Here is a 19,074-nt window from a genome sequence, read left to right as displayed (position 1 = left end):
ATAAATTCATTAAAAATCCTACAATGTGATTTTCTGGATTTTTTTTCTCATTTTGTCTGTCATAGTTGAAGTGTACCTATGATGAAAATTACAGGCTTCTCTCATCTTTTTAAGTGGGAGAACTTGCACAATTGGTGGCTGACTAAATACTTTTTTGCCCCACTGTATATCTATTTTATGATTATTGTGTCCAGCACCAGCAGTACATCCTTGAAGAAAAGCTGAATAAACCAACTAAGTGATATTGGCAAGAGCCGTGTGTGGGTCTTTATTTTCTTCAAGGACTTCATTGAATTATTCCCAAGCACCTACAACAAGCCGACTCAAAGTGCTTTTCCTATTTTCAATCAGGAAGCACTGGGTTTCGTGACTGGCTCCGTAACCCCTCTCTTCAATGGAAAGATAGTGTAAAAATACTAAAAAGATACATACTGTCATTCTTTGGGCTGTGGGACTAGCACAGACCAAAATGTATTTTCCTAACAATTGTTATGTAATATATCACTTAAATTTAAGCATATCTATTAAAGTGGACAGGGACCAGTACACCCCTGACAAAGCACTGAGTCGAAACAGTTTCTATTCGTGATACCTGGCTCTGTAAACTCAATCAATTAATTAACTATTTAGCTTGAAATCAATGTTTCTCTTCTCTGTGTGCTCTCTCTCCTTTGTGAAGGATTATGGGTCTACATACATTGTTTGAGATTGAAGCCCCTCTCAAACATCTGATCCCTCTACTTTGACTAATTAGATTTTTGGGGACATAGGGTAACTTAATCACCTACACTATAGTAGCATGCTAATCATACACTCTATATTCACACGAATCCCTTCCTCTAGGGCGAATCTCAAATCACATCCTTCCCCCCCTGTAGTGCATAACTTTGACCAGAGCCGTATAGGGCTGCCTGCCACACTATGGTGCACTGCACAGGGCATATGAGCATGTGATTTTGTTTCACCAGTGTGTAACCAACGGGGAATATCAGTACTGATTCCAGGAGAATTAGCAGTACTTTACCAACCATGATCAGTATTCCAAACTGGGATGACCGTTTTACCAGCAACAAACCAGTTCAAATGGCACTCCAGATACTCATATAGTGCAATACTAAAAGAGGTACTGGTACTAAAAGTAGAGCACTATATAAGGAATAGGGTGCCATTTGGGACACACATTAACTCTCTCAGACGCTGTATCACTCATCTGGATGGCAATCACAGGCCAACAGTTTGTTTACACATCTGGACAAACAGACAGAGAATCAACGCAGTAGGAAACAGTTCAAACACCTAAAGGAGACAATAACAGACATGGGGACTGACATCCCTAATATCCAATAAGCAAAAACAACCAATTTGTTGACTGGCTCACCGGAGAAAGATTTATTTGTTTCAGATTTGACCCTTTTTTTCGATCTTGTCTCATTGCTGCAACTCCCCAATGGACTCGGGAGAGGCGAAGGTCGAGTCATGCGTCCATCCAAAACATGTCCCGCCAATCCACGATAAGCTAAGTAAGGCTCCCCCCGGCCAAGCCTTCCCCTACACTGGGCCAATTGTGCACCTCCCAATGGGACACCCAGTCATGGCTGGTTGTGACACAGCCTGGGATTGAACCCAGGTCTGTAGTGATACCTCAAGCACTGCAATGCAGTGCCTAAGACCGCTGCACCATTCAGGAGGCCTGCTAAATGGGATTCTAACCAGGAATCCTATGACTAGATCACTGATTATATTTAGTAGTAGCTACTATCTTGTCTCATCGCTACAACTCCCGTACGGGCTCGGGAGAGACGAAGGTTGAAAGTCATGCATCCTCCGATACACAACACAACCAATCCGCACTGCTTCTTAAAACAGCGCGCATCCAACCCAGCCGCACCAATGTGTCGGAGGAAACACCATGCACCTGGCAACCTTGGTTGCCCGGCCCGCCACAGGAGTCACTGGTGCGCGATGAGACAAGGATATCCCTACCGGACAACCCTCTCTAACCCAGACGACGCTAGGCCAATTGTGCATTGTCCCACGGACCTCCCGGTCACGGCCGGTTGCGACAGAGCCTGGGCACGAACCCAGGGTCTCTGGTGGCACAGCTGGCGCTGCAGTACAGCGCCCTTAACCACTGCGCCACCCGGGAGGCCCCTAACACTGATTATATTTAAGTGAGAATTACCTGTATAAATTAAATTAAACTGGAGCCAAGAGGAATTTTATCCAGTAACCCCTTGATTTGGCCTTAGCGCATCCGATCAGCTACACATGTGATAAGACTATCAGTGTGTGTGTGTAGTATGACTATACATGAGACTCAAGCTGTGTGTGTGTAGTATGACTATACATGAGACTCAAGGTGTCTTGTAACAGACAGGCAGACAGAGAAACACATCCATGCTAATGTGGTGTCCTCACAGTGCTGAACATACACTTCAGTTCAACAGTTAATAAACCCTAATAATACACACTACACAGCCTGACCTGTACTGCTATCAATTGGCCATAATGTGTGTGTGTATATATATGTATGTGTGTGTGTGTGTGAGTGAGTGAGTGAGTGAGTGAGTGAGTGAGTGAGTGAGTGAGTGAGTGAGTGAGTGAGTGAGTGAGTGAGTGAGTGAGTGAGTGAGTGAGTGAGTGAGTGAGTGAGTGAGTGAGTGAGTGAGTGAGTGAGTGAGTGAGTGAGAGTGAGTGAGTGAGTGGGTGTGTGTGAGTGTGTGTGAGAGAGAGAGAGATAGAGAGCAGAATAAATGCAGAAATGGATGCAGATCATTTTAGAGAGCTGTGTGTGTGTGTGTGTGTGTGTGTGTGTGTGTGTGTGTGTGTGTGTGTGTGTGTGTGTGTGTGTGTGTGTGTGTGTGTGTGTGTGTGTGTGTACGCGCTTGTGCATGCATCCATGAGTGTGTGTGATTGATAGTCTGTGGGCCACATGGTGGACTAGGGCCATTCATATGTCTGACCTCTCCACCTATCAGCAGTGAAAGACACAGGAATATACATTTGCCTACAGTGTATCTACAGAGACATGCAGTACTGGGCATCTCACCTCCTTCCTCCACAGTGACTGAATTCCAATGGAGAGAATTTGGACCTAAAATACTCTCTCTTTCTTGACCTGCTCTGCTTCCTTCCTTCACTGCTCTCTTTTTAAATCCCTCCATCTCTGCCAGGCTTTACGGGAATGTTTAAGCTCTCCCTCCTTCCTCTCCCCGATCCCTCCATGCCTTCTCTCCCTCCCTTCCCCACTGCCTCCTTCCCTTTGTCTCTTTCTCCCACCTCCATTCCCCCTCCCTCCCATGCAGAGTGCTTTGTAGCGTTACATAATCAGCCTCTGGTTGGACGGTGGTATTTCCAGTGAGAGAACGAGGGCAGCCAAGACAACACAATGGACGTCTTTTATGGGGAATATCCAGTGGCACAAAGGCAGGCTGTAATATTATGATATAGTCATCCACCACTCTGAGATTAGCTCCAGGAGAGAACATGTGTGTGTGTTGATGTTGTGGTGACTAGTGTGTTGATGAAGAGTGTGTCCTGTCTGGAAGTGTGTGTGTATATGTGTGTGTGTGTGCGTGTGTGTGTTTGTTGATAGAGTGTGTGTGTGTGCCTGTGTGTGTGTGTTGATGGAGTAGGTGTCTGGTCTATAAGTGTGTGTGTGTGTGTTGATGGAGTGTGTGACTCGTTTGTGAGTGCGTTAGACTGAGTTGTAATTAGTGGCTGTATCTATCTCTCTGCTGGGTAATTGCTAAAAACACCTCAGGCTGTTTCTACAAAGGAAGATTATTATTCAACAGTTATAAACTCCTTGTTATAGACCAGCAGGACATTACCTCACTGTTGCAGAACTTGCCTTTTACAGAACAGATAGACATGACTGTTACAGACCTGAAGGACATTATCTATCTGTTAGACAGAACACACTAACTCCTGTAGTGCACCTTAGGACTGACAGAGGGCCGATATAGGAACAATATAAAATGAATGTAGGACTGAGTGTACAAAACATTAGGAATACCTGTTCCTTCGATGACATAGACTGACCAGATGAATCCAGGTGAAAGCTATGATCCCTTATTGATGTCACCTGTTAAATCAACTTCAATCAGTGTAGATGAAGGGGAGGAGACAGGTTAAAGAAGGATTTTTAAGCCTTTAGACAATTGAGACATGGATTGTGTCTGTGTGCCATTCAGAGGGTGAATGGGCAAGACAAAAGATTTAAATGCCTTTGAACCAGGCTGCATCACATCCGGGTGTGATTGTGTGCCCCATAGGGCAGCACACAATTGGCCCAGCGTCGTCCGGGTTTGGCCAGGGTAGGCCATCATTGTAAATAAAATAAATAAAAAATACATTGAATGGTAGTAGGTGCCAGGCGCAGAGGTTTGTGTCAAGAACTGCAATGCTGCTGGGTTTTTCATGCTCAACAGTTTCCCGTGTGTATCAAGAATGGTCCACCACCCATCCAGCTGACTTGACACAACTGTGTGAAGCATTGGATTCAACATAGGCCAGCACCACTGTGGAACGCTTTCGACACCTTGTAGAGTCCATGCCCCAACGAATTGAGGCTGTTCTGAGGGCAAAAGGGGATGGTGCAACTCAATACTAAGAAGGTGTTCCTAATGCTTTGTACACTCAGCATATATAGGACTGATATAGGATTTTACATAGTACTGATATATGATTTAACATAGGAGTGATATAGGATTTAATATAGGACTGATATAGGATTTAATATAGGGGTGATAAAGGGTTTAATATAGGGGTGATAAAGGGTTTAATATAGGGGTGATATAGGAGTGATATAGGATTTAATATAGGAGTGATATAGGATTTAATCTCGGAGGGATAAAGCGTTTAATATAGGGGTGATATATGGGTGATATAGGATATAATATAGGAGTGATATAGGATTAAATATAGGAGTGATAAAGAGTTTAATATAGGGGTGATATAGGGTTTAATATAGGAGTGATACAGGAGTTAATATAAGACTGATATAGGATTTAATATAGGAGTGATAAAGAGTTTAATATAGGCGTGATGTAGGGTTTGATATAGGGTGATATAGGGTTTAATATAGGGTAATATAGTGTCTGTTTTACCTGGTCTAGTAGTTGGTTGTAGAGTTCATGACAGTTGTCAAAGATGTATTTGTATGTTGAGTCCAGACATGCTCTGACACAGTCCTTCACCACCATACTGGCTCTGGGAGGACTCTGTAGCTCCTGTACCTGTAATACAGATAGGAACAAAGTCAAAACACACATTTTAAAGTTGTACCTTTAGAATGGTAAATAATAAGGAATAAATCTTTAAAAAATTGAAATAGACCTCTCTATCCGTGATACTTTGAAACCTACTGTATACTGTCTGTGTTTTCAGGAGAACTGTGTGTGTGTGTGTGTGTGTGTGTGTGTGTGTGTGAGCACTGGGCTGTTTTTAAACCTAGATAAATCTGTGTGCAGGTTGGGAACTGGGGGAGAGGATTACAGGGCGATGATTGCACTGGGAGAGAGGGTGGTTAAAACGCTTCACACGCACGCACGCACACACACACGCACGCACACACACACACACACACACACACACACACACACACACACACACACACACACACACACACACACACACACACACACACACACACACACACACACACACACGCACACACGCACACACGCACACACGCACACACACGCACACACACGCACACACACGCACACACACACACACACATACACACGTCACTTAGACAATCAACAGAGTGTGTAACATCGTTTCAGCTAGCCTTCCAAAAGCTTCCCACAATAAGTTTGAATTTTGGCCCATTCCTCCTGACAAAGCTTGTGTAATTGAGTCCGGTTTGTAGGCCTCCTTGCTCGCACACGCCTTTTCAGGTCTGCCCACAAATTTTCTATGGGATCGAGGAAGTATGCTTGGCATCGTGGAAGTATGCTTGGGGTCATTGTCCATTTGGAAGACCCATTTGCGACCAAGCTTTAACTTCCTGACTGATGTCTTGAGATGTTGCTTCAATATATCCACATCATTTTCCTCCATCATGATGCCATCTATTTTGTGAAGTGCACCAGTCCCTCCTGCAGCAAAGCAACCCCACAACATGATGCTGCCATCCCGTGCTTCACGGTTGGGATGGTGTTCTTCGGCTTGCAAGCATCCCCCTTTTTCCTCCAAACATAACGATGGTCATTATGGACAAACGGTTAAATTTTTGTTTCATCAGACCAGAGGACATTTCTCCAAAAAGTACTATCTTTATCCCCATGTGCAGTTGCAAACCGTAGTCTGGCTTTTTTATGGCGGTTTTTCGAACAGTGGCTTCTTCCTTGCTGAGCGGCCTTTCAGGTTATGTCGATATAGGACTCATTTTACTGTGGATATAGATACTTTTGTACCTGTTTCCTCCAGCATCTTCACAAGGTCCTTTGCTGTTGTTCTGGGATTGATTTGCATATCTCGCACCAAAGTACGTTCATCTCTAAGAGACAGAATGTGTCTCCTTCCTGAGTGGTATGATGGCTGCGTGGTCCCATGGTGTTTATACTTGCATACGATTGTTTGTACAATTGAACGTGGTACCTTCAGGCGTTTGGAAATTGCTCCCAAGGATGAACCAGACTTATGGACGTCTACACATTATTTTCGGAGGTCTTGGCTGATGTCAAGCAAAGAGGCACTGAGTTTGAAGGTAGACCTTGAAATACATCCACAGGTACACCTCAAATTGACTCAAATGATGTCAATTAGCCTATCAGAAGCTTCTAAAGTCATGACATAATTTTCTGTAATTTTCACACACACACACACACAGAGTGTATACATACCTTCATCCTGAAGAAGGTGATGCTGGTGAGAAGGTCCACAGTAGACTTCAGGTCCTGGAGACGCTCTGGGTTACCAGCTGGGAAATTATCCTGCAGGAGAAAATAATGAGGAGATTGGTTCTCTCTCTACCGCTCCCTTCTCATTCTCCATCTCTCTAAAGTTAAGGCTCTATTCAATCTGTATCACTGGAGTTAAGTGTTACAGCAGGATTGAAATTGGAAGGCAATGCTCTCGCGTTAACAGAGACTGTATTAAACGCTGCATATGTCGACTCAATGGGGAATCACCTTTACATTTCTATCACGCATCCTGGAACGCTTCGTCCATACAGACTGAATAGAGCTCTTCATTTGTCATGCGCTTTTCATCTAAAAACAATCCCAAAGTGCTACAGTGTGTGTATAAGGATAATGAAATGAGGGTCATAGACAACAAGAAATAGCTATACAAATCAGTTATTAACTAACTAACTCACACTACCCAACAGATTCACAAAGGGAAGCAGCAGCCAGTGGCAGTCTATTCCCCTCCTGGAAACATACAGCATTATAACTAGGTAGTGTACGGCCCTCAAGGTGGGATCAGGTGCTGAAGGCCACTCGTCTCACAACTCTGTATCCCACGCAGGCTCATAATTCATTCATACATTGATATTGATGATGGGACACATCTAGCCATCATCACTAAACGAGTTTGATGTCTGGTCTTTTAGTGTTAAAGGCCCATGGCCCTGTGTGATGGAAACCTCCCATTCATGCTCAGAGCAGCGTGACAGGAGAGCTTTCAACACACACGTGCACCCTGATAGGCTGAGAAAAGGTGCTTGGTGAACTATACATTACTGCCCCTCCCTTCTCTTTACCACAGACTATACATTACACCCTCCCTTCTCTTTACCACAGACTGGCACGCGCGCGCACGCACACACACACATACACCTCCCAAACCTAATGAACTCTAACCCTAACCATTAGACCAATAACTGAGATTGTTACTCAGTGTTTGACAGAGTCTAAAACGGGCCTGATAACTGTGTGCTCTGATCTGATGAGGAACTGTTCTGATTTTTGTCTGCTCGGGGCTCAATGGGTTTTGCTGTACTGCCAGTGATGTTTTAGTGTAGGCTGGTGAGGAAATGTCAGTGGATTCTTTACTGAGTCCGTTACATAAAGTCAACATGAACTCTAAATGAACAGAAGTCGCGGATCTCAAAAAACACCCTATTCCCTATGTAGTGCACTACTTTTGACCAGGACCCACAAGGCTCTCATCAAAAGTAGTGCACTACATAGGGAATATGGTGCAATTTGGGATGCACACAAACTCTCTGCCAATCACAAAAGTAACGCAGAATGATCATGGACTCAAAGACCATGTATGGAAAGGATCAATTCCGCTCAGTCGAGAATCACCGACAAAACTCATTCACTAAACCATCATTCAACTGTGTATTGTGTTTGCAGCTTTATTGTCCTTACTAAGAACAACATCTTTACATATCCACCCTAAACTAATATAAAATATCCATACTCTAAAAAGACATCCCATATACAGTACCTCAACGTCTACCCTAAACAGACATCTTATACACCTCAACGTCTACCCTGAAACAACATCCTACCTAAACAGACATCCTATATCCCTCAGTATCTACCATAAACCATCAGCATAGAAACCTAAACAGACATCCTATATCCCTCAGTATCTACCATAAACCATCAGCATAGAAACCTAAACAGACATCCTATATCCCTCAGTATCTACCATAAACCATCAGCATAGAAACCTAAACAGACATCCTATATCCCTCAGTATCTACCATAAACCATCAGCATAGAAACCTAAACAGACATCCTATATCCCTCAGTATCTACCATAAACCATCAGCATAGAAACCTAAACAGACATCCTATATCCCTCAGTATCTATCATAAACCATCAGCATAGAAACCTAAACAGACATCCTATATCCCTCAGTATCTACCATAAACCATCAGCATAGAAACCTAAACAGACATTCTATATCCCTCAGTATCTACCATAAACCATCACCATAGAAACCTAAATTAACATTCCAGATCCCTCAGTATCTACCATAAACCATCAGCATAGAAACCTAAACAGACATCCTATATCCCTCAGTATCTACCATAAACCATCAGCATAGAAACCTAAACAGACAATCTATATCCCTCAGTATCTACCATAAACCATCACCATAGAAACCTAAATTAACATTCCAGATCCCTCAGTATCTACCATAAACCATCAGCATAGAAACCTAAACAGACATCCTATATCCCTCAGTATCTACCATAAACCATCAGCATAGAAACCTAAACAGACATCCTATATCCCTCAGTATCTACCATAAACCATCAGCATAGAAACCTAAACAGACATTCTATATCCCTCAGTATCTACCATAAACCATCACCATAGAAACCTAAATTAACATTCCAGATCCCTCAGTATCTACCATAAACCATCAGCATAGAAACCTAAACAGACATCCTATATCCCTCAGTATCTACCATAAACCATCAGCATAGAAACCTAAACAGACATTCTATATCCCTCAGTATCTACCATAAACCATCACCATAGAAACCTAAATTAACATTCCAGATCCCTCAGTATCTACCATAAACCATCAGCATAGAAACCTAAACAGACATCCTATATCCCTCAGTATCTACCATAAACCATCAGCATAGAAACCTAAACAGACATTCTATATCCCTCAGTATCTACCATAAACCATCACCATAGAAACCTAAATTAACATTCCAGATCCCTCAGTATCTACCATAAACCATCAGCATAGAAACCTAAACAGACATCCTATATCCCTCAGTATCTATCATAAACCATCAGCATAGAAACCTAAACAGACATCCTATATCCCTCAGTATCTACCATAAACCATCAGCATAGAAACCTAAACAGACATTCTATATCCCTCAGTATCTACCATAAACCATCACCATAGAAACCTAAATTAACATTCCAGATCCCTCAGTATCTACCATAAACCATCAGCATAGAAACCTAAACAGACATCCTATATCCCTCAGTATCTACCATAAACCATCAGCATAGAAACCTAAACAGACATTCTATATCCCTCAGTATCTACCATAAACCATCACCATAGAAACCTAAATTAACATTCCAGATCCCTCAGTATCTACCATAAACCATCAGCATAGAAACCTAAACAGACATCCTATATCCCTCAGTATCTACCATAAACCATCAGCATAGAAACCTAAACAGACATTCTATATCCCTCAGTATCTACCATAAACCATCACCATAGAAACCTAAATTAACATTCCAGATCCCTCAGTATCTACCATAAACCATCAGCATAGAAACCTAAACAGACATCCTATATCCCTCAGTATCTACCATAAACCATCAGCATAGAAACCTAAACAGACATTCTATATCCCTCAGTATCTACCATAAACCATCACCATAGAAACCTAAATGAACATTCCAGATCCCTCAGCCTCTACCATGTGTCACGTTGGTATGAAGAGATTCGGGAGACAGACGCAGGAATCCGTAATATTTTATTTTTTATATCACCCAAATTACGGCGTGCCATGTAAAGGCACCGGGGCGAAGACCAAATAAAAATCCTATATCCCTCAGTTCACCCTAAATATACATATGCCTGATATTCTACCCTAAATCAACATCCTATATCCCTCAATGTCTACTTCAACATGTAGCCTAAATAGACATCCTAGAAGTAGTGAATGGTAATGTATCACCATTACATGTATTTCATTCCAGCCATTCCAATGAGCCCCTCCTCCGACTTAAAGTGTCCACTGTCTGAAACAACACTCTGTATCCCGGAGCACCTGCTGTGAATCACTGACAGCAGAGCCGGCAGGGGACATCACAGAGGGACAAATCAGCTGTTACACTGTGTCGCTGCATATTCTGACTCCCCTGACGAATACGTTTAAAAAGAGTGGGTTTAGAGAAAAGCAAACTCAATCTGCTTCAGAATATCATTACGGAGAAATCCATACACTGAGCGAGCGGAGAGACTGACTGGCCTGATCTGAATCTCATTACTGTACGACGACAAGGGGTGTGTGTGTGTGTCTGTGAATTGATGTGGGAGCGGCAGCAGTCAGAAACAATGTGACATTTCCTGACTGCTTTCAATCAGTGTGAATAACACGACACCAGCAATCTGAAAAGACAAGCACAGTGAAAAACCTGCCCGCTCTCTCTTTACCTCTATAATCACACAGTAAAAAACCTGCCCCGCTCTCTCTTTACCTCTATAATCACACAGTAAAAAACCTGCCCCGCTCTCTCTTTACCTCTATAATCACACAGTAAAAAACCTGCCCCGCTCTCTGTCTTTACCTCTATTATCACACAGTAAAAAACCTGCCCCGCTCTGTCTTTACCTCTATTATCACACAGTGAAAACCTGCCCCGCTCTCTGTCTTTACCTCTATAATCACATAGTGAAAAACCTGCCCCGCTCTCTGTCTTTACCTCTATAATCACACAGTGAAAACCTGCCCCGCTCTCTGTCTTTACCTCTATAATCACATAGTGAAAAACCTGCCCCGCTCTCTGTCTTTACCTCTATAATCACACAGTGAAAAACCTGCCCCGCTCTCTGTCTTTACCTCTATTATCACACATTGAAAACCTACCCCGCTCTCTGTCTTTATCTCTATAATCACACAGTGAAAAACCTGCCCCGCTCTCTGTCTTTACCTCTATAATCACACATTGAAAACCTGCCCCGCTCTCTGTCTTTATCTCTATAATCACACAGTGAAAACCTGCCCCGCTCTCTGTCTTTATCTCTATTAACACACAGTGAAAACCTGCCCCGCTCTCTGTCTTTATCTCTATTAACACACATTGAAAACCTGCCCCGCACTCTCTGTCTTTATCTCTATTAACACACAGTGAAAACCTGCCCCGCACTCTCTGTCTTTATCTCTATTAACACACAGTGAAAACCTGCCCCGCACTCTCTGTCTTTATCTCTATTAACACACATTGAAAACCTGCCCCGCACTCTCTGTCTTTATCTCTATTAACACACAGTGAAAACCTGCCCCGCACTCTCTGTCTTTATCTCTATTAACACACATTGAAAACCTGCCCCGCTCTCTGTCTTTATCTCTATTAACACACAGTGAAAACCTGCCCCGCTCTCTGTCTTTATCTCTATTAACACACATTGAAAACCTGCCCCGCACTCTCTGTTTTTATCTCTATAATCACACAGTGAAAACCTGCCCCGCTCTCTGTCTTTGCCTCTATAATCACACATTGCAGTAGAAATTGAATGGGAGACACACACACAGAAACTCACAGAAACTCACAGAAACACACAGAAACACACAGAAACAACAAGGACAAAACATTCACCACATAGGAAGCAATGTTTTTTATGTCACATCATTTTCACCAGCAACAATTCAACCACTGACAGTACTGTGTACAAGTCTAGTGTACAAGTCTAGTGGACAGGACTAGTGGACAGGACTATTTATTTTATTTTATTTCACCTTTATTTAACCAGGTAGGCAAGTTGAGAACAAGTTCTCATTTACAATTGCGACCTGGCCAAGATAAAGCAAAGCAGTTCGACACATACAACGACACAGAGTTACACATGGAGTAAAACAAACATACAGTCAATAATACAGTATAAACAAGTCTATATACAATGTGAGCAAATTAGGTGAGAAGGGAGGTAAAGGCAAAAAAGGCCATGGTGGCAAAGTAAATACAATATAGCAAGTAAAACACTGGAATGGTAGTTTTGCAATGGAAGAATGTGCAAAGTAGAAATAAAAATAATGGGGTGCAAAGGAGCAAAATAAATTAATTAATTAAATACAGTTGGGAAAGAGGTAGTTGTTTGGGCTAAATTATAGGTGGGCTATGTACAGGTGCAGTAATCTGTAAGATGCTCTGACAGTTGGTGCTTAAAGCTAGTGAGGGAGATAAGTGTTTCCAGTTTCAGATATTTTTGTAGTTTGTTCCAGTCATTGGCAGCAGAGAACTGGAAGGAGAGGCGGCCAAAGAAAGAATTGGTTTTGAGGGTGACTAGAGAGATATACCTGCTGGAGCGTGTGCTACAGGTGGGAGATGCTATGGTGACCAGCGAGCTGAGATAAGGGGGGACTTTACCTAGCAGGGTCTTGTAGATGACATGGAGCCAGTGGGTTTGGCGACGAGTATGAAGCGAGGGCCAGCCAACGAGAGCGTACAGGTCGCAATGGTGGGTAGTATATGGGGCTTTGGTGACAAAACGGATTGCACTGTGATAGACTGCATCCAATTTGTTGAGTAGGGTATTGGAGGCTATTTTGTAAATGACATCGCCAAAGTCGAGGATTGGTAGGATGGTCAGTTTTACAAGGGTATGTTTGGCAGCATGAGTGAAGGATGCTTTGTTGCGAAATAGGAAGCCAATTCTAGATTTAACTTTGGATTGGAGATGTTTGATATGGGTCTGGAAGGAGAGTTTACAGTCTAACCAGACACCTAAGTATTTGTAGTTGTCCACGTATTCTAAGTCAGAGCCGTCCAGAGTAGTGATGTTGGACAGGCGGGTAGGTGCAGGTAGCGATCGGTTGAAGAGCATGCATTTAGTTTTATTTGTATTTAAGAGCAATTGGAGGCCACGGAAGGAGAGTTGTATGGCATTGAAGCTTGCCTGGAGGGTTGTTAACACAGTGTCCAAAGAAGGGCCGGAAGTATACAGAATGGTGTCGTCTGCGTAGAGGTGGATCAGAGACTCACCAGCAGCAAGAGCGACCTCATTGATGTATACAGAGAAGAGAGTCGGTCCAAGAATTGAACCCTGTGGCACCCCCATAGAGACTGCCAGAGGTCCGGACAGCAGACCCTGCGATTTGACACACTGAACTCTATCAGAGAAGTAGTCGGTGAACCAGGCGAGGCAATCATTTGAGAAACCAAGGCTGTCGAGTCTGCCGATGAGGATGTGGTGGTTGACAGAGTCGAAAGCCTTGGCCAGATCAATGAATACGGCTGCACAGTAATGTTTCTTATCGATGGCGGTTAAGATATCGTTTAGGACCTTGAGCGTGGCTGAGGTGCACCCATGACCAGCTCTGAAACCAGATTGCATAGCAGAGAAGGTATGGTGAGATTCGAAATGGTCGGTAATCTGTTTGTTGACTTGGCTTTCGAAGACCTTAGAAAGGCATGGTAGGATAGATATAGGTCTGTAGCAGTTTGGGTCAAGAGTGTCCCCCCCTTTGAAGAGGGGGATGACCGCAGCTGCTTTCCAATCTTTGCGAATCTCAGACGACACGAAAGAGAGGTTGAACAGGCTAGTAATAGGGATGGCAAAAATTTCGGCAGATAATTTTAGAAAGAAAGGGTCCAGATTGTCTAGCCCGGCTGATTTGTAGGGGTCCAGATTTTTCAGCTCTTTCAGAACTTCAGCTGAATGGATGTGGGAGAAGGAGAAATGGGGAAGGCTTGGGCGAGTTGCTGTTGGGGGTGCAGTGCTGTTGACCGGGGTAGGAGTAGCCAGGTGGAAAGCATGGCCAGCCGTAGAAAAATGCTTATTGAAATTCTCAATTATGGTGGATTTATCAGTGGTGACAGTGTTTCCTATCTTCAGTGCAGTGGGCAGCTGGGAGGAGGTGTTCTTATTCTCCATGGACTTTACAGTGTCCCAGAACTTTTTTGAGTTAGTGTTGCAGGAAGCAAATTTCTGCTTGAAAAAGCTAGCCTTGGCTTTTCTAACTGCCTGTGTATAATGGTTTCTAGCTTCCCTGAACAGCTGCATATCACGGGGGCTGTTCGATGCTAATGCAGAACGCCATAGGATGTTTTTGTGTTGGTTAAGGGCAGTCAGGTCTGGGGAGAACCAAGGGCTATATTTGTTCCTGGTTCTAAATTTCTTGAATGGGGCATGTTTATTTAAGATGGTTAGGAAGGCATTTAAAAAAAATATCCAGGCATCCTCTACTGACGGGATGAGATCAATATCCTTCCAGGATACCCCGGCCAGGTCGATTAAAAAGGCCTGTTCGCTGAAGTGTTTCAGGGAGCGTTTTACAGTGATGAGTGGAGGTCGTTTGACCGCTGACCCATTACGGATGCAGGCAATGAGGCAGTGATCGCTGAGATCTTGGTTGAAGACAGCAGAGGTGTATTTAGAGGGGAAGTTGGTTAGGATGATATGTATGAGGGTGCCTGTGTTTAAGGCTTTGGGGGGGTACCTGGTAGGTTCATTGATAATTTGTGTGAGATTGAGGGCATCAAGTTTAGATTGTAGGATGGCTGGGGTGTTAAGCATGTTCCAGTTTAGGTCGCCTAGCAGCACGAGTTCTGAAGATAAATGGGGGGCAATCAGTTCACATATGGTGTCCAGAGCACAGCTGGGGGCAGAGGGTGGTCTATAGCAGGCGGCAACGGTGAGAGACTTGTTTTTAGAGAGGTGGATTTTTAAAAGTAGAAGTTCAAATTGTTTGGTTACAGACCTGGATAGTAGGACAGAACTCTGCAGGCTATCTTTGCAGTAGATTGCAACACCGCCCCCTTTGGCAGTTCTATCTTGTCTGAAAATGTTGTAGTTTGGAATTAAAATTTCTGAATTTTTGGTGGTCTTCCTAAGCCAGGATTCAGACACAGCTAGAACATCCGGGTTGGCAGAGTGTGCTAAAGCAGTGAATAGAACAAACTTAGGGAGGAGGCTTCTAATGTTAACATGCATGAAACCAAGGCTATTACGGTTACAGAAGTCATCAAAAGAGAGCGCCTGCAGGGCCTGGATTCACCTCTACATCGCCAGAGGAACATAGGAGGAGAAGAATAAGGGTACGGCTAAAAGCAATAAGAATTGGTCGTCTAGAACGTCTGGAACAGAGAGTAAAAGGAGGTTTCTGGGGGCGATAAAATAGCATCAAGGTATAATGTACAGACAAAGGTATGGTAGGATGTGAATACAGTGGAGGTAAACCTAGGTATTGAGTGATGAAGAGAGAGATATTGTCTCTAGAAACATCATTGAAACCAGGAGATGTCATTGCATGTGTGGGTGGTGGAACTAATAAGTTGGATAAGGTATAGTGAGCAGGACTAGAGGCTCTACAGTGAAATAAGCCAATAAACACTAACCAGAACAGCAATGGACAAGACATATTGACATTAAGGAGAGGCATCCTTAGTCGAGTGATCAAAAGGGTCCAGTGAGTGGAGAGGTTGGTTTGGGGGTCACGGCGATTTAGACAGCTAGCCAGGACATCGGTAGCAAGCTAGCATAGGATGGAGGTCTGTTGTTAGCCACCTCTTGCGTTCCGTCAGTAGATTAGTGGGGTTCCATGTGGTAGAGGGGATTAGTCCAAATCACACAACAACAACAAAAATAAAAACAATAGATATAGTTATAGAGGCCCAAGAAGAAACATAATAATAATAAAAATAAATAAATTGTCCGATTGTCTATTCTGAGAGCAGCCGGTAAGACAGCTGACGGTTAGCAGGCCGCAGATGGGCGTTCAGGTAACGTCGCGACGGAGGAGCCAGCCGGATCTCCTTCGGGTAGATAACGTCGGCAGTCCAGTTGTGAAGGCCCGGTGGGGCTCCGCGTAGGCAGTAAAACGGGTCCGGATAGGTGACTGCAGCCCAGGAGTGATTGACGGAGCTCAGGAGTGATTGACGGAGCTGGCTAGCTCCTGAGTAATTGATGTTTGCTCCGGAATCGACGAAAGCAGATAGACACACGGATAGCAGCTAGCTAGCTGTGAGATCCGGGAATGAATAGCCAGAGAGCAGTTGAAATCCAGGGACATGGAGAGAAAAATTGGTCAGGTATGTTCCGTTCCGAGCCGCGCTGCGCCGTATACAAAACTGGCGATAGATTTTCGAGCTAAAGGATAGCTGATGACCACAAACCGTGGTTAGCTGAATACTAACGATTTGCCAGTAAAGAAGCTAACTAGCTTCTGAACTAGCTTCTGATTAGCTTCTGGCTAGCTCCTGACTAGCTTCTGGCTGAGTTTCTGGCTGAGCTTCTGCTAGCTGGCTAGCTTCTTGGAGGATTGCAGATTTGAGGTAAATAATACTTATTTATAAATATAAATTGGTGATGCGGGTTGCAGGAGAGTGTTTTGAAGATGAGTTGATGGAAAATAAAAATAAAATGTATGTGAAAAAAGTTGTAAATATATATATATACAGGACACGACAAGACGAGGACAAAAGACGTCTGAACTGCTATGCCATCTTGGGACGACTAGTGGACAGGACTAGTGGACAGGATTAGTGGACAGGACTAGTGGACAGGACTAGTGGACAGGACTAGTGGACAGGACTAGTGAACAGGATTAGTGGACAGGACTAGTGGACAGGACTAGTGGACAGGACTAGTGGACAGGACTAGTGGACAAGTCTAGTGGACAGGACTAGTGGACAGGACTAGTGGACAAGTCTAGTGGACAGGACTAGTGGACAGGACTAGTGGACAAGTCTAGTGGACAGGACTAGTGGACAGGACTAGTGGACAAGTCTAGTGGACAGGACTAGTGGACAGGACTAGTGGACAAGTCTAGTGGACAGGACTAGTGGACAGGACTAGTGGAGAAGTCTAGTGGACAGGACTAGTGGACAGGACTAGTGGAGAAGTCTAGTGGACAGGACTAGTGGACAAGTCTAGTGGACAGGACTAGTGGACAAGTCTAGTGGACAAGTCTAGTGGACAGGACTAGTGGACATGTCTAGTGGACAGGACTAGTGGACACGACTAGTGGACAAGTCTAGTGGACAGGACTAGTGGACAGGACTAGTGAACAAGTCTAGTGGACAGGACTAGTGGACAGGACTAGTGGACAGGATTAGTGGACAGGATTAGTGGACAGGACTAGTGGACAGGACTAGTGGACAGGACTAGTGAACAAGTCTAGTGGACAGGACTAGTGGACAGGACTAGTGGACAAGTCTAGTGGACAGGATTAGTGGACAGGACTAGTGAACAAGTCTAGTGGACAGGACTAGTAGACAGGACTAGTGGAAAGGACTAGTGGACAGGACTAGTGGACAGGACTAGTGAACAAGTCTAGTGGACAGGACTAGTGGACAGGACTAGTGGACAGGACTAGTGAACAAGTCTAGTGGACAGGACTAGTGGACAGGACTAGTGGACAGGACTAGTGGACAGGTCTAGTGGACAGGACTAGTGGACAGGACTAGTGAACAGGATTAGTGGACAGGACTAGTGGACAGGACGAGTGGACAGGACTAGTGGACAGGACTAGTGGACAGGACTAGTGGACAAGTCTAGTGGACAGGACTAGTGGACAGGATTAGTGGACAGGACTAGTGAAGAAGACTCCTGGAGATAGAAATCATTACAACCGTTCATCTCTAGTGGACAGGGTGGACAACCCTGGACAGATAATGGACAAGTCTAGTTATACATAGGACACCCATCATTGTTCATCTCTAGGTACAACCCTGGACAGATAACTATTATACATAGACACCCACTGTTTTACAACACACACACACACACACACACACACACACACACACACACACACACACACACACACACACACACACACACACACACACACACAGAGTACAAACCCGGTACTTGGACAGATCAATCCTCAGAGAGTTGTGCAACTGATCTAGAAGTTTGACAAATTTTTCTCTCTGTGAGAAAAACAGATATATAGATTTCTCAGTTAGTAAAGCAATCACACTGTGAGTGTGTGTAGCTGAGTGTGTGTGTGTGTAGGTGAGTCTGTGTGTGTAGGTGAGTATGTGTGTGTAGGTGAGTGTGTGTGTGTGTAGGTGAGTCTGTGTGTGTAGGTGAGTCTGTGTGTGTAGCTGAGTGTGTGTGTGTGTGTAGGTGAGTCTGTGTGTGTAGGTGAGTCTGTGTGTGTAGGTGAGTGTGTGTGTGTGCGCGTGTTCTCACCCCAAAGTTGGATGCAGCGAAGCGGTCGGAGGCAGAGATGTTGGTTGAGACGGTGGTGGTGTGGGCAAAGTAGGCGTTGATGTTGGCTAGCAGGTTACTCATCACCGCTGGGACCCCCGGACACATGTACTTAGAGGACAGACAGGAGAAATGCCTGGAGGAGAGAGGTGAGAGGAGGGAGGACGGGACAGAGAGTGGAAGGGAGGCAGAGAGGGAGAGGAAGGGAAAGAGAGGGGGAGAGAGGTGAGGGG

The 19,074-nt window shown here is 44.2% G+C and overlaps 1 protein-coding gene across 1 annotated transcript in view; it reads right to left on the bottom strand.

The window, feature by feature from the left end:
* Positions 1–19,074, bottom strand: part of LOC115120649 (protein unc-13 homolog C-like) — a 242,585-nt gene that overhangs the window by 160,415 nt on the left and 63,096 nt on the right. The window contains exons 13-16 of the mRNA XM_065012084.1: positions 18,824–18,977; positions 18,490–18,558; positions 6,855–6,944; positions 5,112–5,240 (exon numbers count right to left, since the gene is read on the bottom strand). Of these exons, the coding sequence (XP_064868156.1) occupies positions 5,112–5,240; positions 6,855–6,944; positions 18,490–18,558; positions 18,824–18,977 (442 nt within the window). The remainder of the gene's footprint in view (positions 1–5,111; positions 5,241–6,854; positions 6,945–18,489; positions 18,559–18,823; positions 18,978–19,074) is intronic.

This window comes from Oncorhynchus nerka, linkage group LG27 (genome assembly GCF_034236695.1).
Source record: "Oncorhynchus nerka isolate Pitt River linkage group LG27, Oner_Uvic_2.0, whole genome shotgun sequence".
Classification (NCBI taxonomy): domain Eukaryota; kingdom Metazoa; phylum Chordata; class Actinopteri; order Salmoniformes; family Salmonidae; genus Oncorhynchus; species Oncorhynchus nerka.
This window is presented reverse-complemented; position numbering and strand designations above follow the sequence as displayed.